The 26352-nt window shown below is 36.9% G+C and overlaps 1 protein-coding gene across 3 annotated transcripts in view; it reads right to left on the bottom strand.

The window, feature by feature from the left end:
* LOC108996942 (vacuolar protein sorting-associated protein 54, chloroplastic) overlaps positions 1 to 24056 on the bottom strand; it is a 36830-nt gene extending 12774 nt beyond the window's left edge. The window contains exons 1-8 of one of the 3 annotated variants that reach the window (XM_018972990.2): positions 22782 to 24054; positions 21732 to 21794; positions 16291 to 16370; positions 5913 to 6030; positions 4880 to 4954; positions 3379 to 3535; positions 3196 to 3284; positions 878 to 1131 (exon numbers count right to left, since the gene is read on the bottom strand). In XM_018972990.2, the coding sequence (XP_018828535.2) occupies positions 878 to 1131; positions 3196 to 3284; positions 3379 to 3535; positions 4880 to 4954; positions 5913 to 6030; positions 16291 to 16370; positions 21732 to 21794; positions 22782 to 23564 (1619 nt within the window). In that variant the 5' untranslated portion in view covers positions 23565 to 24054. Of the gene's footprint in view, positions 1 to 877; positions 1132 to 3195; positions 3285 to 3378; positions 3536 to 4879; positions 4958 to 5912; positions 6031 to 16290; positions 16371 to 21731; positions 21795 to 22781 lie in introns of all 3 variants that reach the window. The other 2 variants (XM_018972989.2, XM_035688405.1) reach the window with 2 other exon arrangements.
* Between the last annotated feature and the right edge of the window lie 2296 nt (positions 24057 to 26352).

The raw sequence follows: 26352 nt of genomic DNA on the forward strand, positions 1-26352 counted from the left end.
AAAAGTCGTATCCTCAAAACTTTAAAAAGTATCAGGGACCAGATTTGTTAGTTTATTCTATAGAATTTATAAACATATATACACAAATGTTTAGACTAAAAAACTTGACATACTTCCAAATTTTTGTAGAAATGGTTTTCGTAGTTTTTGAGGAAGGTCAAGAGATTTTGAAATTTTTTGGGAGGCCAAAGGGAATTCGTTTTCCAATTTTTATAAAAAGCCAGCAAAAATATTATTTTATGTTAGTTTTTGGGCTTTTTTCGTTTTTTTTTTTTTTTTTTCCCGGGAAGGGGGGTTAACATGGCTGCCAGTGCAAACACAGAAACATAAGTAGAGATGGTTATCACTTTCATGTGAACTGTAATTCTCTTTAACCACATTTCTTATATCTTCGCTCTATGAAATGGGGATCACAACCAGATTCCCAGACTATCACACAGGTAACTGCTGCAGTACAGCAATCCTTGTCATAGGAACACTGCTTTTTAACATTGTCATTTAATACATGACCTCGCAATGAGTTGATTACAAGTACTTCATTTCTCTCAGGCTAGAAAAGGAAACAGAACACTCAAACATTAATGCAACTTACTATGACCGCATCGCATCATCAATACAATTATTGGTAAGTTAAACACATACCCAATGAGTCTCAAACTCACAACAACACCATGCACCCCACTTAGTAATCCAACTATTTTTTCAATAGTACATTTCCATTATGACTACTTTTCAAGCAATCCTAATAAAATATTTGTTTTGCGAAAACAAAATTAGCACATAGCATAAGCACCCCATTCCCAGAACTTTCAAACTGATGTTTAATCAGATGTAAAGATAATCAGAAAAACAAAACAACCAACAGAAAAGGGTCCACCTGAAATTTCTCGACATATTTGAGGGACTTATGGCCTCATTTGATTTTCCCTGAAATGAAGGAACCTTAGCAGCTCTCTGAGGTGAAAATGGTAAAAGCGAACCACGCTGACCCTCACTGTCTTGTGATGTTTCTGCAGTTGCAGCACCAAGCGCAATTGCAGCAGCAACTGAATCAGCAGCATAGTGACCATCAATGTTGGACATGATCCACTCAATGGCCTTTTTCACTTCAGCAGCCCGCACTAAATGTGTCTGCAATCACTAGAAGAAAAGAAATCATATTACATCACTTAAATATTAGAGTAATTCTACATACAACCATGAAGTGCGTAACCGCCGTGTAATCGCTTTGAAAAAGAGTGGGGTCCACTATTAAAAAATTAATTTTTTTCACGTGGGTCCCATGTTTTATTCATTTTTTTCAAAACGATTACGTGGCGGTTACGCAATTCACGGTTGTAAGTATATTTTCTCTAAATATTAATAGGAAATATGAGATGTTGAGAAACATTAAATGAATTTCTTGATTTTTCAAAAGAATTTTATCTATGCAGAAAATATATGGCTCTAAAGATGATGGGGTTTGTCATAGGCTATATTTCAGCATCGGTAACCATGAAGCCTTATTATGCTGCTGATGAGTTGGTGAAGGCACTCTCTCTCTCTCAGCCAAGTCTCCTTCCAAACTTGGGAAACTTTTTGTGTATTTTTGGTAGGGATATATCCTTGGGCTTTTGTATAGCCTTTTCCTTTTAAAAAGACTACCTTTCTACTTAAATTTTTATATACCTTTATTAATAAAGTACACCGAGAGTATACATTAGAAACACCTAGTTTGATTTCTTTTAAAAAACAAATCCAAGACAACTTTATAGATACTGCCATCCAGTACTAAAAAGATATATAAGACAAAAAAAAACCATCATTTAGCTCTTCCATTCTTCTCATAATTCTCTAAACACCAATCGTTCCACTTCTTCCAAATACAACACAATAGCATATCAGGACCAAACATGTTCCATAAAATCTTACTGTGAAGGCTGCCCTGTCAACTTTCCAACAAAGGAAAGGGTCTACTACCCATCGTGACATGACCCACCTCATTCTAGAGAGGCTAAAAACAGCTTTCCATAGAGCATGCAATAATAAGAGGTCCACAGTTTCCACATCCCTAATGCACGTGTAACAATGATTTATCACTACAATATGTTGTTCCTCGTGCAGTCCAATGTGAGGGCTTTCCCTACGGCTGCCTTCCACGCAAACACTGTCTCTCATTTAAGCTTTACTCCAAATGCTTTTCCATGTGAAATGTGTAAACAACCCAATGACTTTACATCCGACACCCCCTCTTAGATATGGCCCAACATATCTCGTCTTCTCTTCCTCCACTCGCCCGAAACAAATATATCTGGCATAGAAAGAGGCCAACATGACCAACTCCCAATTATGTGCTGCTCTAATAAATTTTACTTCCCATATATTAGAGCCATTCGAATTCTCTAGATTGTTAGCCACTAAGCTGTCCATTATCTTTGCTATGTTGATCAAAGACAGGGAAGGCCCTCTTCACAGGTTGGGCTCCACACCAAATGTACTAAAACTTTACCATTGGGCCATCTTCCAATACAGAACTCCCCTCAGCCCCAATGTATGTTTTTCCACACTCCAGAAGTATCATTAACCTCGTGGGAATGCCAAACACCTCACACACCAGCATATTTCATGTCTATTACAATTCTATAAAAGCTCTCCCTTTCATTCACATGGCCCCATATCATTTCCCAAATTAGGCACAGTTGAACAGAATCGGTTTCCAGATAATCCAAAAGGCACGAGCAGTCAACATTTTCAAATGAATGAGCCACAGAGCTTTATTCCAAGGGAAAAAAATCTTCGAAATATAAGCTATTACCAGATGCCACTCTTGTGCCTCTTTGTTAAACACTACATGCAGTTAATAAATTACAAATTGTTAAGAACCAACGAAAGCTAAGCCACATTTGGACCATATACTCCGAAAGGACTAATCGAGATTACAATTGGCACCCTTAGAATCCTTATATATACTGCAAGAACTTTTCCATCCAAGGAAATGTGGGATCTCACCATTCACATATTTTCAATCCAGATTATTACACAAATAATTAGAAGTAGTAAGCTTGTGGGTTGGATTTCTTGTCTCGGTCTAAAGCAAAAACTTATGAAATAAGCCCTTTATAACTGAAACATTCAACATTTTAATTTCATTTCAGTAAAGCAAAAATTAAACTTCAATGAATATAAAGTACCCAAGTATAGTCAAATACACATTACCCGTACAATCTTGAAAATAGCACTCAAAAGTTGAACAAAGCTTTCAGATGATAGGCTCCTCAACTTGCTTGCAAGTGATGCACCTCCACCTGAGTCACCACACAATCAAGGCTGAAACAAACAGATCACGAGCACAAAAGAATCTATTGTATCTGTATAAAAGAGTGGCAATAAACTTCTCACCATCAGAATCAGCTGTTCGTTCTCCAGTGGTGAAATCTGACTCCAATGGCCGGAGGAGGAGGATGGGAAGCAGCTCTGCAACTGCAGTCTTAATAGCAATTTTCATATCAGCAGTAAGCGTGTCTCGGTAGATCCTCAACACAGAAGGGAGCTTTGCCTGTTATTGATCACCATATCATGAGATGTTTACCCTAATTGAATCCAGGTCTGACTTCCATACGTAAATTAAATAAAATACCAGAAAAACAGCATAAATATTAGTGCTCAGTGGATCAGGGTAAATGTTTTTAATAACAATTCCATCAACAACATTTTTTTGATGAGTAAACAATGCCGTCAATAGCATTGACAGTAAAAAGATTACATTTAAAGCACCTAGAACCACATGTCATAAGCATTGACCAGCAAATGGTGTTTGGATCAAAATGATAAACTGAATACATCAAACCTAGCATGTCAAGACATTCTGCAAAATAATTTAAGCGAGACCATCCATCAAACCAAACTTTTTACCAGAGTGCTTAACTTCATTCATTTATCATAATACAGAAGTCATGATTGCAGAAAATCTCAAAGATTGCGCTGAATATATTATTGTTTTTAACAAAACTTCTGTCTTCTCACCTTTCTTCTTTTCCAAAAAATCATTGTCTTTTCACCTTTTTTATATAATTTTTGTACCATATTCCTCTAACATGTTTGAAACAAATACAAAATTTAAGTGTTGACTCCTAAGTCACGTAGATAAAATATATAGAGATATTTGCAATCTTCAATAGCAACACACAAGATACGCAATGCTAATTTTGTAATATCCAGAGCCTCAACTGGAAATCATTGAGGCTCTCTTGCATATAACCAACTTCACAAACATTAGTCAGATACTTTGAATAACCTAAAAAGCTTCTATTAACACATTAAATTCAATTAAGAGTCCGCAAACATTTGCAATTCTAAAATATATTTAAGATTTCAAACCTCTCTTGTATCTACATTCTTCATCTTGTATGCATAATATCAAAAATAAAAATCCAAAATTCTCATTTTCCAATTTTACAAGCGAACTCTTACATATTACTTATGTCCTTCAAGACCATGGGTAAAGTAACGACACCAGTGATCACATCATTAAGGATACAAATAGAAAAACTATTATTAAAGAATATGGCATGTTGAAAATTAAACAATTTTTGTAGGCTTAATAACAGCCAGCATCACCATCTAGGAAGCATGAACTTAATTACAAGACTCATGGAATTTTCTCTGCTACGTGAAAAGTATTGGTCACTCGTACACTTTCTACTTTCTTGACAATGCAGTGACTCTTACACGTGAGTAACAGGAATGTTTAAGAGTCGGACAGCATAACTATTACCAAATTCACAGCTTAAGAGAAAATTTTAATTTATTATAAAAAACAAGGTACATGATATATGTACAGAAAAAAAGGATAAGTAATATGGTCAACTGTCTAAACACAATCTTACAGACGATTACTCACAGTTCTGAGCAATCCAATTATGATGGGAAGAAGACGATCCTGAAAATTAGTGGTCTCTTCTTCATCCAACTTAACCTGCTGACATGTCAATTTAGTTATCAGTTCACAGAGTGCATCCAAAATTAATCCTGAAAGTCACATGATGAGATTCTAAATAAAATTACTTATAAGGAAAACAAGTACAAACTTTTTTCTTTTAACTTACAAAAATAAATTCATAACAAATTTGATATAAAAGCAACCATATAGATAAGGAAACAGTGAATGAAAATTCTAGAACATCCGAATCCATACATGTCAAAACCAGGACATGAAGTGCCACGATTTGGGTGCTAAACCAAACCAGTAAAAGTAATCATGTATTCAGGCCCTCACAAAAGCCCAGTACATTTTATTCTGCAATTGTGCCAATAACACTACATGAACCAAATTTATGTTTACCCGGAATGGGGAATATTAATGGAAGGGCAGAGGCTGTAGGAGAACATAAAAAGATGAATAAAACCAGAGATATGCCAAAAATAAACTTTTTTTAATATGTAATATGCCAAAAATAAAACTGTTGATTAGAAAAATATTGTAGCTAGGAGAAATAGTCAGAATGTCAGAACAAAATATTAATGTCTTTAAAACTGGTTGCCGTCCTCAAATATAATTGTTTCAGGTACCGAGAAAAGATATTTGCAACCGTGAATTGTGCAACCGTCACGTAATCGCTTTGAAAAAAGTAAATAAAACATTGCACCCACATGAAAAAAATTAATTTTTTAATAGTAGACCCACTCTTTTTCAAAGCGATTACGCGGCGTTTACGCACTTCACGGTTGTATGTAAAATTACTCTTCAGATACCAACAGATCAAGTTGGCTGACATGCAATCACAAGACATGTTTCCTCCGTTTCGTACAAAGCACCATAGTGCAGAAAATTATAATTTCTGGCATGGACAAAAAAGTGTTTTTAAACAAGCCAATTAGAGAAACCAGAGCATTCAATCTCAAGGGCAGGCAAAAAATGAAGCCACTAAGCTTACATCATCATCTTTTCCATTTGTCGGAATGGAAGCCCTTGCTTTCACTTGGGACAAAATTAGAACGTCTGAATCTCCAGCATCATGTATTGAAGCGCGCATAAATTCTGCTGAAAGAATGCTACAAAAATAAATGTAATCAGTTACTACTGGCTGATCAGTATGACTCCATTGAACCTAAAGTTCGCAAAACCGGGTAATGACAAAGAGCCAGTTAATGATAACTATAAACTATAAGGAGCGGTTCAATTAAAAACCCAACAAATAGAGAAATGGGTATTTCATGAAATTATGGCATACAGAAGGTAAGTTTACCTAACACCACCACTACAAACCAAAATTTTGTCTATAAAAAAGTTTGATTGGAACATTATATAAACCATTATGGGTCATAACACCCGAATCAGCACATAACTGCTGCAAGCATACCAAATTATTAATTTGAAAATGCCCATGTGGTATGACATAAATCCCAAAACCTGCCTTCTTTGTATAACCAAAAAATGTAAAGAAAAGTCAATTAAGTCTGCTTGTTTTGGCTGAAAAGGTTTTCAGTAAAACGTTTTCAGCTTTTCGTGTGTTTGTTAGGAGTGGAAATGGAGTCAACGGAAAATGTTAGGTAGGTCAACAAGAAAAATAGACTTCGGGGCATCAAAATACCCTCTCGAGAGCCATAAACATTTTTTGGACCACTCTCTCCAATTTCCTCATTTCCAAATCCAACTAGCAGATTTGTCGACCACTATAGAGCAACGCAACCACCTCACTCCCCAGCTAGCTCCACCACTCCGCCTACACTACCCCTTACTGCCCACCATCACTCTGCCTATGCAAACTCCTGCCACAGCTCTGCCCACTTTGATCGAAAATTTCTTATTTTCCTCATTTATGTGGAAACAAACATAGCCTAAAAAAGCAGAAAAATGGGGAAAATAGTTGTAGAATACAACATAGAGGAGCAATCATGGTCTTAAAACTTAATTCCATGGGATTGACCCAATTTTTGGGTACCAATGGCTGTTGTCGGTAAATTCTTGACTAATCAATAAACAAAGATACCTTTTTCTTTATTGGTAAAAAATGTTGTATTGATCATAAGGATAGGCAAGAGCCCAAGTAAACGGGAGATATACAAGAGCAACGCCTAGGCATGATGTTCCACTGATACAAGAAATTCATGAAAGTTCATGCCATTAAAATCAATTACAATCAACCAATGGCACAAGGTATTGAAAAAGAAAGTTCTAATCTCATCCATTAACCACTCATGATCTTCATTTCTCTCGTTCATCTCCCTCAAAAGGCACCACCATAGGCAAATCGGAGCCATCTTCCAATATTGCGGCAATCTGAGAAGTGCCTTGAAGGACTCTCCATGAAGCTAAGAAATCGATCACCCTTGTTGGCATCACCCAAGCTACACCTACCCTAGCAAAGATGTCATTCCACAACGTTGGGGCAGTCTCACAAAGTATTAGTAGATTAGCAACTAACTCCCCACTCCTTTTGCACAAATAACACCAATCCAAGACTCTGATTTGTCGTTTTCTTAAGTTGTCTATTGTGAAGATCTTCCCCAAAGATATAAAAAAGGTTGCCTTTAAGGGGGCCTTTGTCTTCCAAATACTCTTCCATGAGATAAATTTGCATTTTGTGTATTCATGGATTGGTAGGAATGGACAGTGAATTTTCCTTTCACCAAGGGGCGTCAAAAATATTTATCTTCAACTCCCCCCTCATAGGAATAGAGTATACTAGGTTATAGAATTTGGAGAAAGCGTCGACTTCCCAATTTTTGGGTGGCTCTAAAAAATTGTGGCATTCCATTGAGGAGTGTAGTTGGATTGATCTAGAAGGCCTGCAATCAAGGCTTCCTTCATTCTTGCCATACCATAGAATTCTAGATAAGCTTCCTTGAGTGCCCTTTCGCCACAACATACGTCAAGCCAGAATTTGATTCTAAACCCATCACCCATCTCAAAGCATGTATAACTAAAGTATGTAGTCCATTCTCTTCTAATGTGCTTCCAAAGCCCCACCTCATATGGTCCACTCACCTTGTTCAAGCACCAACCACCCCATGCTCTACCGTACTTTGAATCTATGACGGTTCTCCACGAGGCTCCCCCATTCTTGGTGATATCTCTATAGCCATTTGCCCAACAAAGCCTTGTTAAAAAATTTCAAATTTCAGATATACAAACCTTCTTATGAAATTGGGGAACAGGCTATGGCCCATTTTACCAAATGAAATTTTTTTGATAATTAATAAAATTTATTGATCATCATAATTAGGCATAGCCCAAGTACACAGGTAGTATACAAGAGAGAAATACCTAATTACAACCTACAGACAAAAAAAGAAACATAAAAGTCATTAAAACTATCCCCCTCAAATACAATAGCCTTAGCCCATCAAAAATAAAAAAAGTAACAAAGACTGTAAAAATAAGTCTCTAATCCCCCCCAATGATCATTCTCTATTTTCAAAACATCTTCCATTCCTCTCATTCCATATACACCACATAAGACAGAGGCACCATCTTCCAAACAACTGTTATTTGGTGATTTTCTCATATTCCACTCCAACAAGCTAAAAGATCCACCACTCTCTTAGGCATCACCCAAGCAATGTCCAGTCTTATAAAAATTCTATCCCATAGAGCCTTTGCCACATCACAGTGGAAAAGAAAATGATCCGTCGATTTGCCATTCCGTTTACACAGAAAGCACCAATCCATTATGAAAAAACCACACTTCCTCAACTTGTCTATGGTCAGAATTTTCCCATGAGGCCAGCCAACCAAAAAAAGCAACTTTTAGAGGCACTTTGCTTTTCCAAATGCACTTCCAAGGGAAGACAATGGAAGTATAAGAAAACATAACATTATATAAGGATCTAACTGCGAAATTATTATTCCCTGGATACATCCCAAGCAGTTTATCCTCCACACCACAGTCTAAATTCAAAGCATACAAGGTGCTGTAAAAATCAGAAATGCCTCACTTCCGAGTCTTGAACTGCTCTTATAAATGATACATTCCACTGCAGCAGGCCATTCAAGGAAATCATATAATCAGCAACAGAAGCTTCCTTATGCAATGCAATTCTGAAGAGAGAAGGATAAACCTCCTTTAAAGCAACGTCTCCACACCAAACATCAACCCAAAAGCTGACACTAGTACCATGCCAGCCACAAATCTGAAATTTCAAATGAAATCCTCCAGCCCTTCCTTATAAATTTCCATACTCCCACACCATACGATCCACGCACTTCATTAGAAATCCAACCTCCCCAAGTGCTCCCAAATTTAGCATCAACCACAATCCTCCATAGTCATCTCTTTCTTGGTGGTACATCCACAACCATTTCCCAAGAAAGTCCTTATTGAAAATAATCAACTTTCTAAGTCCCAACCCTCCACAAGAAAGGGGTGTACAAATCTTGTCCATCAGAAATTTAAATACATCATTCATTACCCCCCGCCCCCCGCCCCCCCAATAGGAAATCTCACTGAAGTTTCTCTATATGGTGAGCCACCTAGGAGGGAAGCGGAAATATTGATAACAAAAAGATTGGTAAAGTGGAGAGGGTATTTTTAATAAGTGTGACTCTACCACCTTCAGAAAAGTACATCATCTTTCAACTAGCAAGTTTCTGCTGCATTTTTTCCAGCACATCATTCCAAATTGATATCAATTTGTATGGAACACCCAATGGGAGGCCAAGATATTTCATTGGCAACTGAGATATCTTGGATCCCTGGATGAAAGCCATACTTTCCACATTATGAACATGCCCCACCAAAACTACATCTGATTTGGCCAAGTTCACCTTCAATTGAATCAGCTTTGAAGCATAGAAATAGAGCCTTAAGGCATCATTTGTTTGCACAACCATTTTTATCTTATCTCATCTAATCATTACAACTTTTCCAAATTCTCACACAAAATAAAATAAAAAATTCAACTTTTTCAAATCCCAGAACAAAAATAATATTAAAAAAAAATATTTTAACAATATTTTATTTAATTTTCAACTTTTATCTCAACTCATCTCATCTCATCTGCGAAAACAAACGAAGACTAAGACTCAAATACAGTCATGGCTGGCCTCACAAAATATTAGGGTATTGTCAGCGAATAAGAAATGAGATACATTGAGAGAACCACTATTTACCTCCCCTACTGAGACGCCGAATAAGAAACCACCCTCCACAACACCTAAGATCATTTTGCTAAATGCTTCCATTATGAAACCAAATAGTAATAGGGGCAGAGAAACTTGCAATTGAGATGCAATGTTTGATCCATGAGCATCGTTTCACCCCAAAATCACATCTCTCGAGCATATATATTAAGAAGCTCCAATTGACTTGATCATAAACATTTTCCATATCTAGTTTGCAATGAAGCACTAACTCCCCGACTTGAGTCTACTATCCAAGCATTCATTGGCAATAAGCAAAGAATCAACCATTTGCCTCCCCTTTACAAAGGCATTTTGGGGCTTTGATATTAACTTCTCCACCACCATGCTTAACCTATTCGCCAAGACTTTTGAGATGATTTTGTACATCCCACTCACTAAGCTAATGGGGCGATAATCGTTAACCTCAACCACACCCAGTTTTTTTGGAATGAGAGCAATGAAGGTTGCATTGAGGCTTTTTTCGAACCTTCAATTTTCATGGAATTCTTCAAAAACCCCCATGATATCACCCTTGATCATTTCCCAAAAAGTCTGAAAAAGAACACCATAGAGAAGCAATCTAGACTTGGGGCTTTATCACCCGCCATACTTTTTAACACTTCTCGAACCTCCATCTCTTCAAAAGACCTTTCAAGCCATCCTACTTCTTGTGAGTTGATAGCATCAAAAGTAAGTCCGTCTAGGTTTGGTCGCCAAGAAAATTGTTCTAAAAGCAAATCTTCGTAGTAGTTGACAATGTGATCTGTGATCCGTGATCTCAGGTTGGTTAGAGATCCGCAATCTCGGGTTGTTCCTCCTATGCGAATTAGCCACTCGGTGGAAAAACTTTGTACATTTATCCCCCTCCTTCAACCATAAGGCTCTTGATTTTTGTATCCAAGATATCTCTTCCAAAAGAGAAACCCTTTGAAGTTCCACAGATGCTTCCCTTTCCACTTGTATTAGTTCCCTTTCCTCCACCACACCCTCCAATCCCTTAAGTTCCTCCAAGAGTGAGTTCTTCTGGCCTTCCACATTGCCAAGCACCTGTTTATTCCAGCTCTTCAAGTCTTTCTTCAGTGCCTTCAGTTTGCATGCCACGATGTAACTTGGATTTCCTTGGAATTGATCAAAAGACCACCATTGTTTGACTCTATCAATGAAGCCCTCTGATTTCAACCACCGATTCTCAAATTTGAGGAAGTACCTTGGGCCTTCATGTACACCTCCACAATCAAGAAGGATAGGAAAATGTTCTGAACACAATCTGGGAAGTTGCTTTTGAATAAGATTCGGATAATGTGTTTACAAATGGTCTTTGAAACAGCTACATACAATCCTAGCATAGTGTTGAATCTCCTTTACTTTGTGGAGGACCCATTTCGAAGTTTGGCTATCACTGGGGTGTAAGAAATTCAAAGGGGTAGGTGCCTCCAAGAATTCCTCATCCATGGGACTCGACTAAAGTAATAATGGACCATCTTCCTTCTCCAGCTCAGGACTCAACACCTGCCAGTGCTCCTTCTCAGCCCCCATCAAAATCATACATAACCAATGCACCCATGGAAGTTTCGACCCCTGCTATGACCACATCACAATCCCCATCTTCATTAGAAGCCTTACCCGACGTCAAGTCTTCTTCTAATGGAAGTTTCGACCAATTCTGCGGAGACACAAGTGAGTTCTCATCGTCATTGGCCTTGATTTCATCTACAATTTATACCTCGGAAACAAGTACAACTTCCTCTGTTATTGCCGGTGCCATCGCCACCACTATGTATAGGCCGGTATGTCATCCACCAAATTGCCCTCCTTTGTCGATCCTTTTTGTGCCATCCCCGTCCGATGATTCATTGGCTCCAATGTCGATTTCGTGATTTTGGAGGAAGACCTGACTTTGAAGGAATTGAACAAGGTTTTTTTTTACCCTCCAACACTGGGTTGGATGGCCTGAAACCGAATGGGCATTCATCTTACTTTTTTCAGCCTGTGAGATCCGAGGCCCATAATTCCTTCTTTCATTTGCTCCCGAGCCCAATCCACAGCCCATAACTTTCAAATACCAAGTCCAGCCCCATACCCTTGTTTACCATCCGAATAAAGCCACTAACCATCTCCCTCAAATCCATCATCTTCTTTTGTAGGCTATCTAAAGTCATATGCTCTGCACCGTGACATTGAGCAGAGCGCCCCCTCCCTTCTTGCCTAAGTTTTGTTGGCTGGCAGCACATCAGACTACCATGTCCGACACGTCTCTTTAACTGTAACACCTTGCTGCTTCGAAATGTCCATATTTATCTTAGAGCTCTTAAACAACTGCCCATTTCTTCTCGGTGCTTTCTCTAGCATGCAATGGACTTCTTCAACGGTAGAATCAAGGCATGGGGTCAAGACAGCCTCCGTGTACGTCTTGACTAAGCCTTCCGCTGAATTGTTTTTGTTTGATAGTTCCATCCAACCCCTTCCAATTCCTTTATCCCAGTTTTTCCCACAATGTCATGTACCTCATGAAGCTCCATGGCCATTTTTCTCCAACCCTTACCTTCCACTACTTCAAGGATTATGATGACGCTTCTTCTTCCACCCCATCTGCATTCAACTATAGTCAAGAACCTTCCATAATCAATTAGATCATCATTGTGCAATAAACACATTGATGCCGATAGGGTAAGTTTTGAAAAATTCATTTTTTTCCATTTGATCTGGCAATAATGTTTTAAATTCCGTTCCAGTGATCACTCCGGTTTAAGTACTGGAACGGAATATTTTGGTACCAATGTATTTCAATGCACCGTTTTGGGATTAATTATATATTATATATAAATATTTATATGTATATATAAACTAACAACTATTAGAATAAATAAATATATATATATATATGTAAGTGTGTATCATGTATATGTGTATATATGGAAGAATTGAAAATTTATAAAATGAATATATGTTGAAAAAATCACAAACTTGAGTCGAGACACAAAAACAAAGAAAAAAAAAGAATAGAGAATTTATTAAAAATAATGATATTTAAAAAAGAGAAAATGAGGGGACATATTTAAAGTTACAAAAAAATTAAAATTATATAAATACATTTTATATTCTAGAATTAATTAAATACCATCTGAATTTAAAATGTACAAAAATGTCATTCAAGCACAAGAAAATTACAAAAACAGTCCAAAACGGAATAGGGACCGAAATGCCAATTCTAGCCGGAATTTGACAAGAATGGCCGGAACGGGCCGGAATTTGGAGCAAAACGAAACGAGGAGGTATAGTATACCGGATACTACACCGGAACAAAAAATTCCAATCGTAACGACCGGAACGGAACGGAATTTAAAACTCTGTCGAGCACACTCCTCCAACCACTGCACGAGCCATTTCACAGCTGAGTTTCCCAGGACTAACTCTTTCACTACCTTTCTACCTCTCTCTACAATACACACCGATCAACCACCTTCAATAGAGAGCTCAAAAATCTTTGTTCAATAAGAATCATTTTTGTATATCCCATCTTTATGGACTTGAGCCTCTTTAACAGCAAAAAGATGCTAGATAGGATGATGATCCTCGACAAACCATCATCGACAAATTCATAAGCATCACAAGTAACAAAAATACTACCAAATATAGAGCCAATTTCCTATAATTGGGCAAGTGTTAAAAACAAAATACATTGGGTCTGCTATCCATAATCATATTTTCTTACCCCCAGGGGGAAAGGCCCTTCACTTTTTGGCTAGTTGTAAGCGAGGATAGATTTGAACGCCCGAAACCATGGTTCGTCGCCACGTGCTCTTATTAATTAACACTAGCCCTAGATCCGTCCCCTAAAAATGAATCAATACTTTTTACTCGAGCTCCATCATGATCATGAGATATTCTTTTGGCAAGTATATATGCATTCAATTGAGCAATAAAAATAAGAGGAATAATTTAAGTACACTATGCACACTAGAGTTCTAACGTTACAATTAAGAATGTGGTGAATTCAAAAAATCGAGTATAGTCAAGGAACAATTGCGACCTACCATCATAAAAACATGGACTTAATGCGAAAGTATGATGTTGTAGTTATAACTACCAAAAAATAAAGAAAATTACTAAACACCCTTTTTTAATTGCATACATAAACACCCACTCACATAAACAAGGGGTTGGGTAAGAGACAGAGAGTGAATAAATATTGATGGTTAAAGAAGTCCATAGACCTTATAAAAAAAAAAAGTCTGCAGATATAGCCATTCATATTTGGCTGATAAACTACAAAGCCTATAATGTCAAAGACTACATATTGTAATACATTCTTCTTTGTTAGAAAACAAGACAAGCAAAAGTACATAAGAAGAACATGCTTAAACATGGTTTTTGGAAAGATTCGCTTTACATGCATGAGAAGAACATGCTTAAATATGTTGTATTATTAGGGATTCAAGAGGGACAAGTGACTAGTAAGAAAGGACATGGATAGAAGAAAGAAATTTAAGTCAAATCTCACATAACCGAGGCCCTTTTTTACGTAAGTAATAAACAGACGTTTAAAAACCTAAACAAGACAAGATCATTAGAATTGATCAAGTCTGTCTACCAAAAGGGCAGCAAAGAAAAGCAAAGCAACAACCAATAGGACCTAGGCCACTTTGAGGTGAGCCCAAACCCACATTTCATATATAAAATCTCAACCTAAGTTCAACCAAAGACTAATATCTGCGTAAGCACAGTTACTGAACTCAACCCAGATGTGGCAATGAGCAGTCACAATCCAATTTGGCCCAAATTTAACACCATATATCTGCCAAACAAATATCAGTCCCAAGGAGTTGGAAAGGTCTATCTTCTTTGAAGTGGGTTAGAGGCAGAAGTCAAGGATCTCGTGGTTCAAAGAGGGATAAAAACACTAAATTTTTTCCCTAGGTGGCAAATTCTCATCACAGAAATGATTTAGTGGATTCTTTAGTTATTAAGGGTCTATAGTTTTTGAATCTACAAACTATAGGGAGAACATGATATAATTCTACAAGAGCATGTCTACTAAACAATTTACATGGTGACCAAAATTGGATGGCCTTCCATTCCCATTTACTGATGCGGATAAGAGATCAGTTGGAAAGGGAGTTTAGAAAAAATAAGATATGGTGACAAGACTCTGGTTCCTAAGTTTCACTATGACTTTCTTTCCAGCAGTAAGTAGGATGATGAATGCTACAGTGAATAGAGGATCCATTATGACCATTGTTGTTTGTGGTTTATCGCAGGCCAAGGAAAGGAGTCGATTAAAAACAATATAGGCCTAGTTGTCGTTTCTGATAACCAAGGAAACCAGAGATAAAGTGTTATTTTGAAGGAGAGAAGAAAACAATCCACCCATGTTTGGCAAGGAGTCGATTAAAAACAATATAGGCCTAGTTGTCGTTTCTGATACCCAAGGAAACCAGAGATGCAGAGTAATTTTGAAGGAGAGAAGAAAACAATCCAACCATGTTTGGCAAGAGAAGTGAGAACGAGAAAAGAAAATTGGCAAAGATTCAAAGTCCAAACAAGTTTTCTAGCCAGAGCAAGTCCATCAATTGGATGTTTGATAGAGAGAAACAGTTTCTAAATACCAAACAAAATGTACCACAAGGGCATGGCTCCCATATTATATAGCGTAGATATATCAATTACTTTCACTGTAATTTTGGAGATTACATCACACTCCACAAGTAGAAGTCCATTTAATTCAACTCTGCTTTTATGGCAAATAAACTATTTTACTTTCCCCTCTTTAATCAATCCAGGATAACTGTAAATGAGCAAGCCACCAATTTATTTCCACCATACTTCGTATAATCGCCTGCACACTTGTCATGCTACAATCTTCAGATTCTAAAGTGCAAATCTCTAATTTTATTTCTAACATTCTCTGTTTAATCACACCCACTAGGAAAGGACACCATGAGACATTTTTAACTCGCATCCCTAAAAAAGAAATGTGGAAAGAAAAGAAAAAAAAGAAAATAATATAATAATAGAAGTCCTCCAAGAAAATGCAGCACTGTCTTACAACTAGTGAGAATGATTAAACCCCCCTAGCGCTCAGAAACAACAGAGAGAAGCCAAGAGTTAATGAGGAACTCCAAAACAAATGCAAAGAGGGGCGGGCACATGTTTCTTCAACAAGTGTTATCATTTTTACAAAAATGTACCTGTTTATGGACTCTATTGAAGCTGCTACATTATCTCGTAGGTGACGAAAGCAGTGTAAACCTGTAAGCTCATCCCCATCCTATCAAACATAAAGAAAATCAATAAGAAACCTGAGTGGTGGTCCAATAGATTCTCGTCTCCTTTCTAGCAATGTGACAAAAGGTATTTATTTTTAACTATAGAGAGCAAGTGACACTTAAAAGCAATTGTGGGGGAAGAACAGTTGCACAAGAGATTCTAAAATAAGATTAAAAGAACTCAGAATCAACTTAAATAAAGCCACCTAAATTAAAATGCAACAGGAGGAAATAGGGATGTAACTTGTTCTCTTTTTTTTATGCCTCTAAATGCTCTTGTTTCTTTCAAGTTGCAATGTGGTCACTATTAATTGGGAAATAACAAATAAAAATTAGACGCAATGTACACATAGATATCAAAGTCAAATTCAACCCCCAGCTCTTCAACTTCAATCTTCCCCAACTCTAGACATTCCTCCAACATAGCCATTTAACTTCAGTGGCATAGCTGCCAATACTAATTTTTCCACCTCAATTTGAACCATGAATGATATATCTACCCTTCCACCCTAAGAACTCTAGGGCCAAAAAATCTTAACCGTATCTCATTTACTTAAACATATTGTAGACAGCTCCATAAAAACACAGCATTACAATCCTCCATCATAGCCACAACTTGGACCATAAAAAAAGAATTAATTCATGATCAAGGAAGTTAAAATCTTGAGAAAGATTCAAGTCCACAGACATAATTCAATAGAAAATAACCCTTGCCAATTGAAATATATATTGTTACCCCTAAGCCCTAAAGCTCCAAAATCTGGAGTGCGCTTTTGAAATTAGGCCCACGGGCAAACTATTTTCTACATGTGTTCAAATATGGGGTTATGTGGGGTAGTTGGTGTTCATTTGAACACCACATCCCCCACATACCTGTATTAAGCAATAATACAGGCTGGTAGGGAGTGAACCAAGGCCTAGAAAGAAAAACATATTGGAAAAACATATTGGAAAAGCTTTAAAAAAAAGTGTCATGAAGAGGAGAAATCAGTTCTGCCCCTTAATATAAAAAGCAACTTTTAGAAAGATTTGACAATAGGGAAGCATGAATGATAGAAATAGGTATTAACATAATATTTTGTAAATTGGGTTTTGTGAAGCTAACAAGAGGTAAGTAAATATAATCATGCATTTTTTTTATTGACACCGAGCGTCCGGGAGCAGCGTCCCGACTAATTCTTGGGGTGCACAAGCCCTCGGCAAGAAGTTTCCCGCAAGTGCACCTTGGGTAATTCAAGGGAAAAATCCTCCAATCTGACAGCCCCTAAAGATTGTTTGCACCCAATGGGATTCGAACATTGGACCTTGGAGGGAGCATACCACCAAGACCAAGGCATTTACCACTTGAGCCAACCCATAGGGGTTAATGGAAAAAGGCATAGCCCAAGTACGCAGGTAGTATACATAAAATATGCCTAAGTACCACTAATCATGTCTTTACGCTTCAATATAATTGAGATGTTTCTTTCTAAAAATGTGTGTTAATTAATATGATGTAAAGATTGTGAATGTAAATGAATTATATGTACGCTTCCACCATGTGATGTCATGTATCTCTAATAAAAATCTACATTAAATAATGAGTGAAAGAAGGAAAAAGGGGGAAAGAAAAGAAAAAGTAAAGTGACTGTTGAAAGTAGAGGATGAGGGGCAGATGGCAATGCCAAGTATGGCACACTCGAGTGCACCCGGTATATCAAGTGATGTCCATCTTCTTTGACTAGGTTCCACATGAGGTCTCGGGGTCCAAAACTATAATCTTTAAAATCCATACACAAGGCATAATTGTATGTTTGCCGCTGAGAGATTAAAGGATACGCATGTGATGTGTATGAATTATGCTGCATGTTATTTAAAATTTGAAAACTTATTTATCATATTCTTTACTATATGATCTATTTGCTTACCGAGTATTTGACTCTTTGTGTTGATGTTCTAAATATCTCAAGTACTAAGGACAATGACAATGGGTCTGTAGGCTAGGCTTGGCACATCTAGACCATGACATAGTTTTCCACATTATCTAAATATTGGAGAGAGTTTAAGTTATGATGCCTATTATAACATTGGGAATATTTATGTTCATGTTGGAAGCATCCCTAGCGCTAGTGAAAGGGGGTGTTAACATACACACTGACTATGCTCCTACAATTTCTATGTTATTCCCACAAATGTTTCTAAAAGTACATTATAGCAGGTAGTCAAATCCTCTTCAGAATTAATTTTCAGCCCTCAAATCATCCTATTCTCTATTTTTAATTCATGCATGAAATCCATATTCCATTTCACTTTATTCCAAGTACGTTGTAACGACCTAAGTAAAACCTAAGCCACATCTAATTATCTGGAGAAAAAAAAAGAGAGAGAGAGAGAGAGAGACCTAAGCCACATCTTTACCTATATTCCAAAAGGATTAGTCAATGTTACAATTTTTGTATAGGTAAAATAAGATTTTATTTGATTAAGTAAATAAGCAAAGCCCATAGTCAATGTTACAATTGAAGTCATTATTTTTACCCATAAAAAAATGTTACAATTAGGCCTTGATGACTTGCATAATTTCCTATATTTTATCACTTCTTAACTTTAAACTTTAATCTAATTTTATTTATTTTTGTTGATTTTTCGCTTCATTGTCATCATTTAAATTTATTTCAAATTTGAAGAAAATGAAGATCCAAATTTTAGAAGCCTATCGTCTAAGGACTCTCAGATTTAAATGAAGATTTATTCGAATATAAGAGTTGATCACCAGTGCTATTTGGGAATAAAGATCAAGTTAAATTTTTGAAGATGCTAAAGAAAGATGAAGATTTACAAATTCAAAAGGAAGAGATGTTGGCAAAGAGAAGTGATTTGAATCTACTCTATTGGCGTCTAACTACCAGGAGGAGAAAAAGTAAAAAAAAAAAGATATTCATCAAATTCAAAAAGAGAAGAGACGTGATGCTAATTGCTAGGAATGGACTTGGACTTATTCTACCAACTATCCCCGTACGAGGTGGAACCAAGGATTGAAGAAAAAAAGAAAGGAAAGTGAGAAAAGAGAACACCGGGGACGCGGCCCATCAGAGAAGTGAAAAAACAAAGAAATTTTGGAGAAGAATTGAAGAAGGGACTCACCTACGACGTCGAGCAGAGACCAATGCCAGAGTAAAAAAAATTCGACAGTGCCTGAGACCTTTTGGATTTTCTTTACTCAAAAGAATTATGGTGAATTCGTTGATGTTGAATTTATTTTTAGCATAAACTAAATTTTCTTTAGTCTAAGAAAACGAGGTAATCTAGTTTCAAACTATGCTTGCTTTTCTATACTAATTTGAAATAATTATCTTCTATGTTTATCTGATTTATTCTGAACTTATTGCTTCTAATTGACCGGTCATTAATTAGATGATTTTGATCTTGTGATTTGTTATCGAAAGAGGGAATTATAGGATAGAACTAGGATATTTCAGCATAGGTAATTATAGATATCGAAAGACTTATATGAACCTATGTAGCCTTAAAATCGTTAGTCTTAATGATTTCTTGCTTTATTAATTTGCATACTCTTGTATAAAATGACGAACAAGAATATTTCGAATTGACTATCGAAAGAGGCATTTGGATGAGTTTGGAGATTTTCCTAACAAATAGAGAGAATTAAATTCAATTAGTTAGATGAGAAAAGTATAGTGAGAGATTAGGTGAAATCGGATTCCTATAAGTTCTTTTTCTCATTGATTTGATCATTAAACAACAACTCTCCTTTCCTCTGAATATTTTCTTTGAATTGATTTCATTTCAAATTGCAATTACAAAAATCTTAGTGACTTTTCTAAATAAAGTCAAGGTTAGTATAATTTCGGTACTTGTCAAAGTGAGATACCAATCCCTGTGGACGATACTCTTCTTATCACTTTACTATAAAACTACGATACTATGCACTTGCAGTTTTGCACTAATCAGGCATCGTATTGTTACACAGATGAGATGAGAAATCTATGAATAGTAATGAGAAAATTTGTGAATAGTAATGAAATAGTTTGATTTAAGATTTTTATGGCGTTTTGGAAAATGAGAGATAAAAAGTTGAATAGAAAATTATAAAGTTAAAAGAGGGTTAGAATATAATTTTTTAATATTATTTTTATTTTTGGAATTTGAAAAAATTGAATTATTTTTTGTATTTTGTTTGGAAGTTTGGGAAAGTAGTAATGATTAGGTAATAATTAGATGAAAAAATTAAAAATTTGAAATTGAAAAATATTTGTATTTAAATGATATTTGATGTTGAGATGAGACGAGATGAGATGTTTTGAAAGATTTGTGAAACCAAACTAGGCCTTAGAGTCCCTTGGAATCCATATAAAGGGTGAGAACTTCTACCTATCAAAAAAAAAAAAGGGTAAGAACTTCTCCTTCCCAATTAATGTGGAATCCTATTCTTTTTTTTTTTTTGATTGGTCAGAATCCTATTCACTCCCTTCTTAGACTCAATACGGGATATTACATACAGGATATTACAATCTTTCCTAAAATCTCTTACGTCCTCATCAAGCCATTCCATCATAGGTGGCACGGCTCATGTCCCATACTTCTGGCTAGGGTTGGCTCTAATATATTTTATAACGACCTAAAGAAGGCCTCAAACACATTTTGGCCCATAGTCCAAAGCGATTAGTCATGTTACAATTGGAGCCCATTGGAACCCTTACAAAAGGCAAGAACTTCTCATTCTCAAGCAAAGCATGATCCCAATCACCATCTTTTTATACTCAATATGCGGTATTACATTTCTACTATTACATGTATCAAGCAATTCAGAGCTTTGGGGTTCTTCATTGCCACATTGTTTTGATTAAGGCTATCTACCCAACCTGAGAAAAAACCTTTTTCTTTCAACCCCTCCATCTTATGATCCTCATTGTTGAGGATGTTATGATGTTTCTTCAAAATGAGTCCATAGGGTTTAGATGTTTCTGATAATGAAGAACTTGATACAGCTAATAGCAGAAACTTGGAATAAAGTGTTACGGAATATAGATTTCATGCATGAATTAAAAATAGAGCAATATGTTCAATGCAATTGGGTAAAAAGTCCAATTCTTGGCCCTTATGAACTAGTAACAAACCCTCCTCTGTCTATTTACGTTAATTGGGACTCCCAGCAATTGGAATGACAGAACAAATGGACATAGAAAAGTCAACCATAATTATCATTAACATTATGATAAACAAGGGACAACAAAAAAAGAAAAACAAGAAAAAATATTACACCTACAACCTTCAGAATGGACATCAATTGAAATTACATAAAGTGAACATCCCATATAGGGGGCAAAAAAAACAAAAAGCATTACATAAAATTGAGAGCATACCAGCAAATGCTGCAAATCATCAGTGATGTCCAAAGCTCCAGCACAATCTGCAGATGTAACAAGCTGTATGACAGAAAAATATATCATTTATAGCATATTTACAAGCACCAATAAAACTTTTTTTGGAAGGTAAAATAAAATCATATTGATAGAAATGTAGGCATAACCCAAGCTTCAATAAAACTACTGCCTATTATTTTTTTTTGATAGGAATAAAACTACTGCCTATTATTCAAATGAAAGAATCTTTACCTGATTCGTCAAGATACGAATCTTAAGCATAAAGTAAAGGGAAATCAAGCTATGACACAGTAATTTCATCATCAGCGTGTGTGCGAATGTGTATATATATTGTAAGTATCAGACCATATGTCATATAGGAATATCTGTGGAATAAATGCATTGTTCATACACGAAAACTCCACAAGGAAGTGCCAGTAGGTGAAATTCTGAGGATTGTGGGTGGAGATGCACATACTACCTATCATTTTGTAAAATGTGTAAAAACATGGGAAAGAAACGCACTGAGGGTCCACAAAACATATTTCAAGAAATTGAATCTGGGCACCATTAAACTACTCAAAATACAATGTTCTAATATTTTTCCAGATAGAAATAAGGAGTCACCAGTTTTCGTACCGAGCTGTTTCTAGATGTAGCTCATTGAGAAACTCATTCTCAACATAAATTCTGCTGCTTTTTTTATAAGCAACAATAAATTATGCTTCTAATCATTCGCAGAGATAAAAGGCTGTGTTGGTGCCCACCATTAGGCACCGAAATGATTAAGAAGGTATAATATATTCATGGTTGCTCCTTGACGGCCACCAGAATTCGGCACAAAATTTGACCGGTGGTCTCTTCTATGTGTTGAGTTCCTACTTTCATGGTGGTAAGTGGCAAAAGCTTCAGTAAGAAGCAAGAGGAAAAATTTCTATCTACCTATGTTGCAAAACAAGACACGTGCATCCATGAATGCTGAAAGCAAGGAAACAAGAAAGCTATGCATTTTAATTCACTCAAAAGTGGCAAAAAGAGAACCCTGAGTACCAATTTAAGAGCCGACAGAGCCTGGTTGACGTATAATATAAGCCTTAATTTCTGCTGAAGAGCCAACAAGTTGCTCCTCGTGGCATTCAAGTCCTGAATCTGTCTGGCGGAATCCACCAAATCCACATCCAAGAGCCTTATCGTCTCCTTCAACTCCAAAATCCGACTACAACCTTCCACGATCTTCACATTCAAGTCCTGCAGCTGCCCCTGCGCCTCAAAGAAGGAATTGGACCGCAGAGAGATCTCCTTCACTAGGTGCAACTCCACCACGTCCAGGTAGTGCGACAGCTTCTCCTGCAGCACCAAGTTCTCCGTCACGTTTGAAAACGGACACGCCGCGCGGAACGTGGCCCCGTCCTCCAACGCGAAATCCTCCTTGAAGTACAGAGCCGGAACTTCTCGCAGGCACGCGACGAGCGCTTCGCCTTGGCCGCCGATGTTCTCCAAATCCACATTCTCTTTGCTCGCGTGGTTTAGGATGTCCTCGAATCGGTGATATGACTCCGAAATCAAAGCCAAATAGCTCTGGAAATCAGATCGTGAAACGTCGGATGAGGAGATTAAGGGCGCGAACTCGGGAGGGGCTACGTTGGTGGAGGAGGAGGAGGACCACCACCAATCTGATTTGCCCACGTGAGGGTTGTTGAGGATGGATGACAAGCTCTGGCTACTAGCATCTGAATTCGATTTCGTCAAGGAGGAGGAGACGACGTTACTGGCAAGGTTGGGAGATTCTTCAGATGGCGGGGACCTTCCCGATTGGGAAGGCTGCGAATCCATATTCAAGATCTTAGAAGCATTTAGACTTAGAGCATCAAAAACTTCAAAGAGAGATCAATAAACGCTAGAGAAACAAGCCTCAAGAAATGCGATCTAGAACTTGATGGATCCACATGAGTATCGTGCTCTGAGGCAGTTTGTGACGATGGAAAAAGGGGATTTGGATCTACAGAGAGGTAACGGAGACAAATGGTGAGCAAGGAGAGACACGAAAATGGCGACCGGCGAGTACTCGGTGACCAGACCGGTGCTACTACCGCATTTGACAGAGTATGATGCCTATGCCCAGACGCACACTCCGCAGTTGGATTACGGCAATTTGCTTTGGTCTAATGTAACGTGCTTCAGTCCAGTCTTGCACTGATTCCACCTTCCAATGATAAACTGACAGCTACGATTTGTACTAAATCGAAATAAGATACGCACGCACGTAATCACTCCCTCCCTCTCACTTTCCACTCTCCCTCTCTTCGAGATCTCTCTCTCTCTCTCCTCTCCCTAATCTCTCTCTCATACATCCGCTAGTCGCCGCTATAGGTTTCCGGTTAGGCAAATCTTCACTTCTATCTATTTTTATTTTTTCCAAAAAATAAATAGGAAAGATACCATTAGAGGTGTACAAAAATAGTTAAAATCGACCGTAACCGCCTCATATCGGCCTAAACCAGCAGTAAAATTATGTCAAAACCGCCTTCAACCGATTTAATCCCAATTTGAAGTTGGATCAGACCACTAAACCAATATATTATATATATATAATATATTTTATATAACTATTTTTATAAATTATAAGTGAAACAGCATCGTTTTACATGTATTGGTTGGAAAAAAAAATTAAAATAAACACCATTTAGTTTCAGAGATGAGTTGAGATGGTTTTAAATTAGTTGAATAAAATATTGTTAATATATTATTTTTAATATTATTACTGTTTTGAGATTTGAAAATGTTGAATTGTTTATTATATTTTGTGTGAAAATTTAAAAAAATTGTAATAATGAGATGAGATGAGTTGACGTGAGTTGAGTTAAGTTCTGAATCCAAGCAAGGCACACCAAATGGTTTTGTTTCAATTTAGGTTTAACCCCCCCTCTTCTCTTCTTCTTCTTCTTCCAATTCTCTCTCTCTCTCCTCTCTCACGCGTTACGTAGAGCCGCAACAGCGCATCTCTCTCTCTCTTCTCTCTCATGTTTGATGCGCCGCAGCAACGCATCAAACATTTTTCTTGTTTGAACTCTTAACATTTTGAGAAAAGCTAATCACTTTCTTACGTCTCCATTTTCCCCTTAAGTTCTCATGAGAAATGAATAAACCAAGAAAAAAAAACAGAGATTTAGGTCAAGAAAGCAACAAATTAGACCCAATTGAGAGAAAGTAAGCTGCCATTTTCATTTTAGAATAAATAATGCAATTTCACTTAAGTAGAAACAGGATTACCAAACTCTAGAGAATAAAAATTCATGCTTTTTGTCATATATCTAGAGTGGGGGGCAACAAGAGATCAGAGAAGGCGTGGAGTCTCAAACGTGAGATTAGGGCATCATATGACTATTGGGTTGGATGGATTGAATTAGTGATGGGTTATGTGCAGTGGGTTGTTTTAGTAAAGAAATAAATTATAAATAAATGATGGATTAAATCCCAAAATTGTAATTGGCCCATAATGGCTTACATAGTACATCAGAAGTATATAAATAGACATTGATCAGCATATGGAATTAATCAAGAAAATAAATATCAGAACTCAAATTCTCTTTGACTTCTTCCTTATTCTCTCTCTCTAATTCTTTCTATTACACATTTTCTCTCTCTATTTCATGGGCGTGTGACAAGTTTGGTATCAAAGAAGTAAAGATTTGTTATTCTCCATGGTTGAGGGAATAAGGTTGAACCAGTTGCAAGATTCTTTTTTTACTTTCAAGAAGTCTTCAAAATCCCATCAAAAGGCTTTAGAGATGGAAGTTGGGTCTTTGAAGAGATCCTTTGATACGCAACAGAGAACTCTGGAGTCTTTGGTGATGCAGTTGAAAGGACTCACGACAAAGATGCAAAGGGTGAATCTGGGAAGGACTGGGGGGAACATCATCAGCAGGCAATTATAATGGGGATACTACAATTGAAGTAAGTAATGGGGCACATACCCGGCTCGCAAGAATTGACTTTTCTACCTTCAGTGGGGAGGATCCTGCAAGTTGGTTGTATAAAGTGAACCATTTCTTCACTTATTACAACACTCTTCATCAACAAAGATTATCTCTTGCATCGTTCCATATGGAAGGCAGAGCCCTTATCTAGTTTCAAGATTTGGAAGATTCGGGATTGTTGACAAATTAGGATGTGTTTGTTAAGGCCTTCTTACTAAGGTTTGGGGCTAGTGCCTATGACGATCTAATGGAAGAATTAACGAGACTTTAGCAGACTAGCTCTATGGAGGATTATAAAGCTAAGTTTGAAGCTTTATCTAATAGGTTAAAAGGTTTATCAGCAAATTATAAGTTGAGTTGTTTTCTGAGTGGCCTTAAAGATGAGATAAGATTATCTATTAGAATGTTCAACCCAACAAGTCTTTTAGCAGCTTATGGTATTGCTAAGATTCAAGAAGGGCATGTGCAGATTAGTAAGAAACCACAAAAGTTTAATAGCAGTTATGCAGGAGGGGGATTTACCAAGAATCCATCGACTTTTGGGGTGGATGGTAGCAAGAACAACCTACCTGTGCAGAAGCTTTCTCAAGCCCAGATGAAAGATAGAAGGGAGAAGGGCCTCTGTTATTACTGTGACTTGAAGT

Source organism: Juglans regia, chromosome 3 (genome assembly GCF_001411555.2).
Source record: "Juglans regia cultivar Chandler chromosome 3, Walnut 2.0, whole genome shotgun sequence".
In the NCBI taxonomy this organism is placed as follows: Eukaryota; Viridiplantae; Streptophyta; class Magnoliopsida; order Fagales; family Juglandaceae; genus Juglans; species Juglans regia.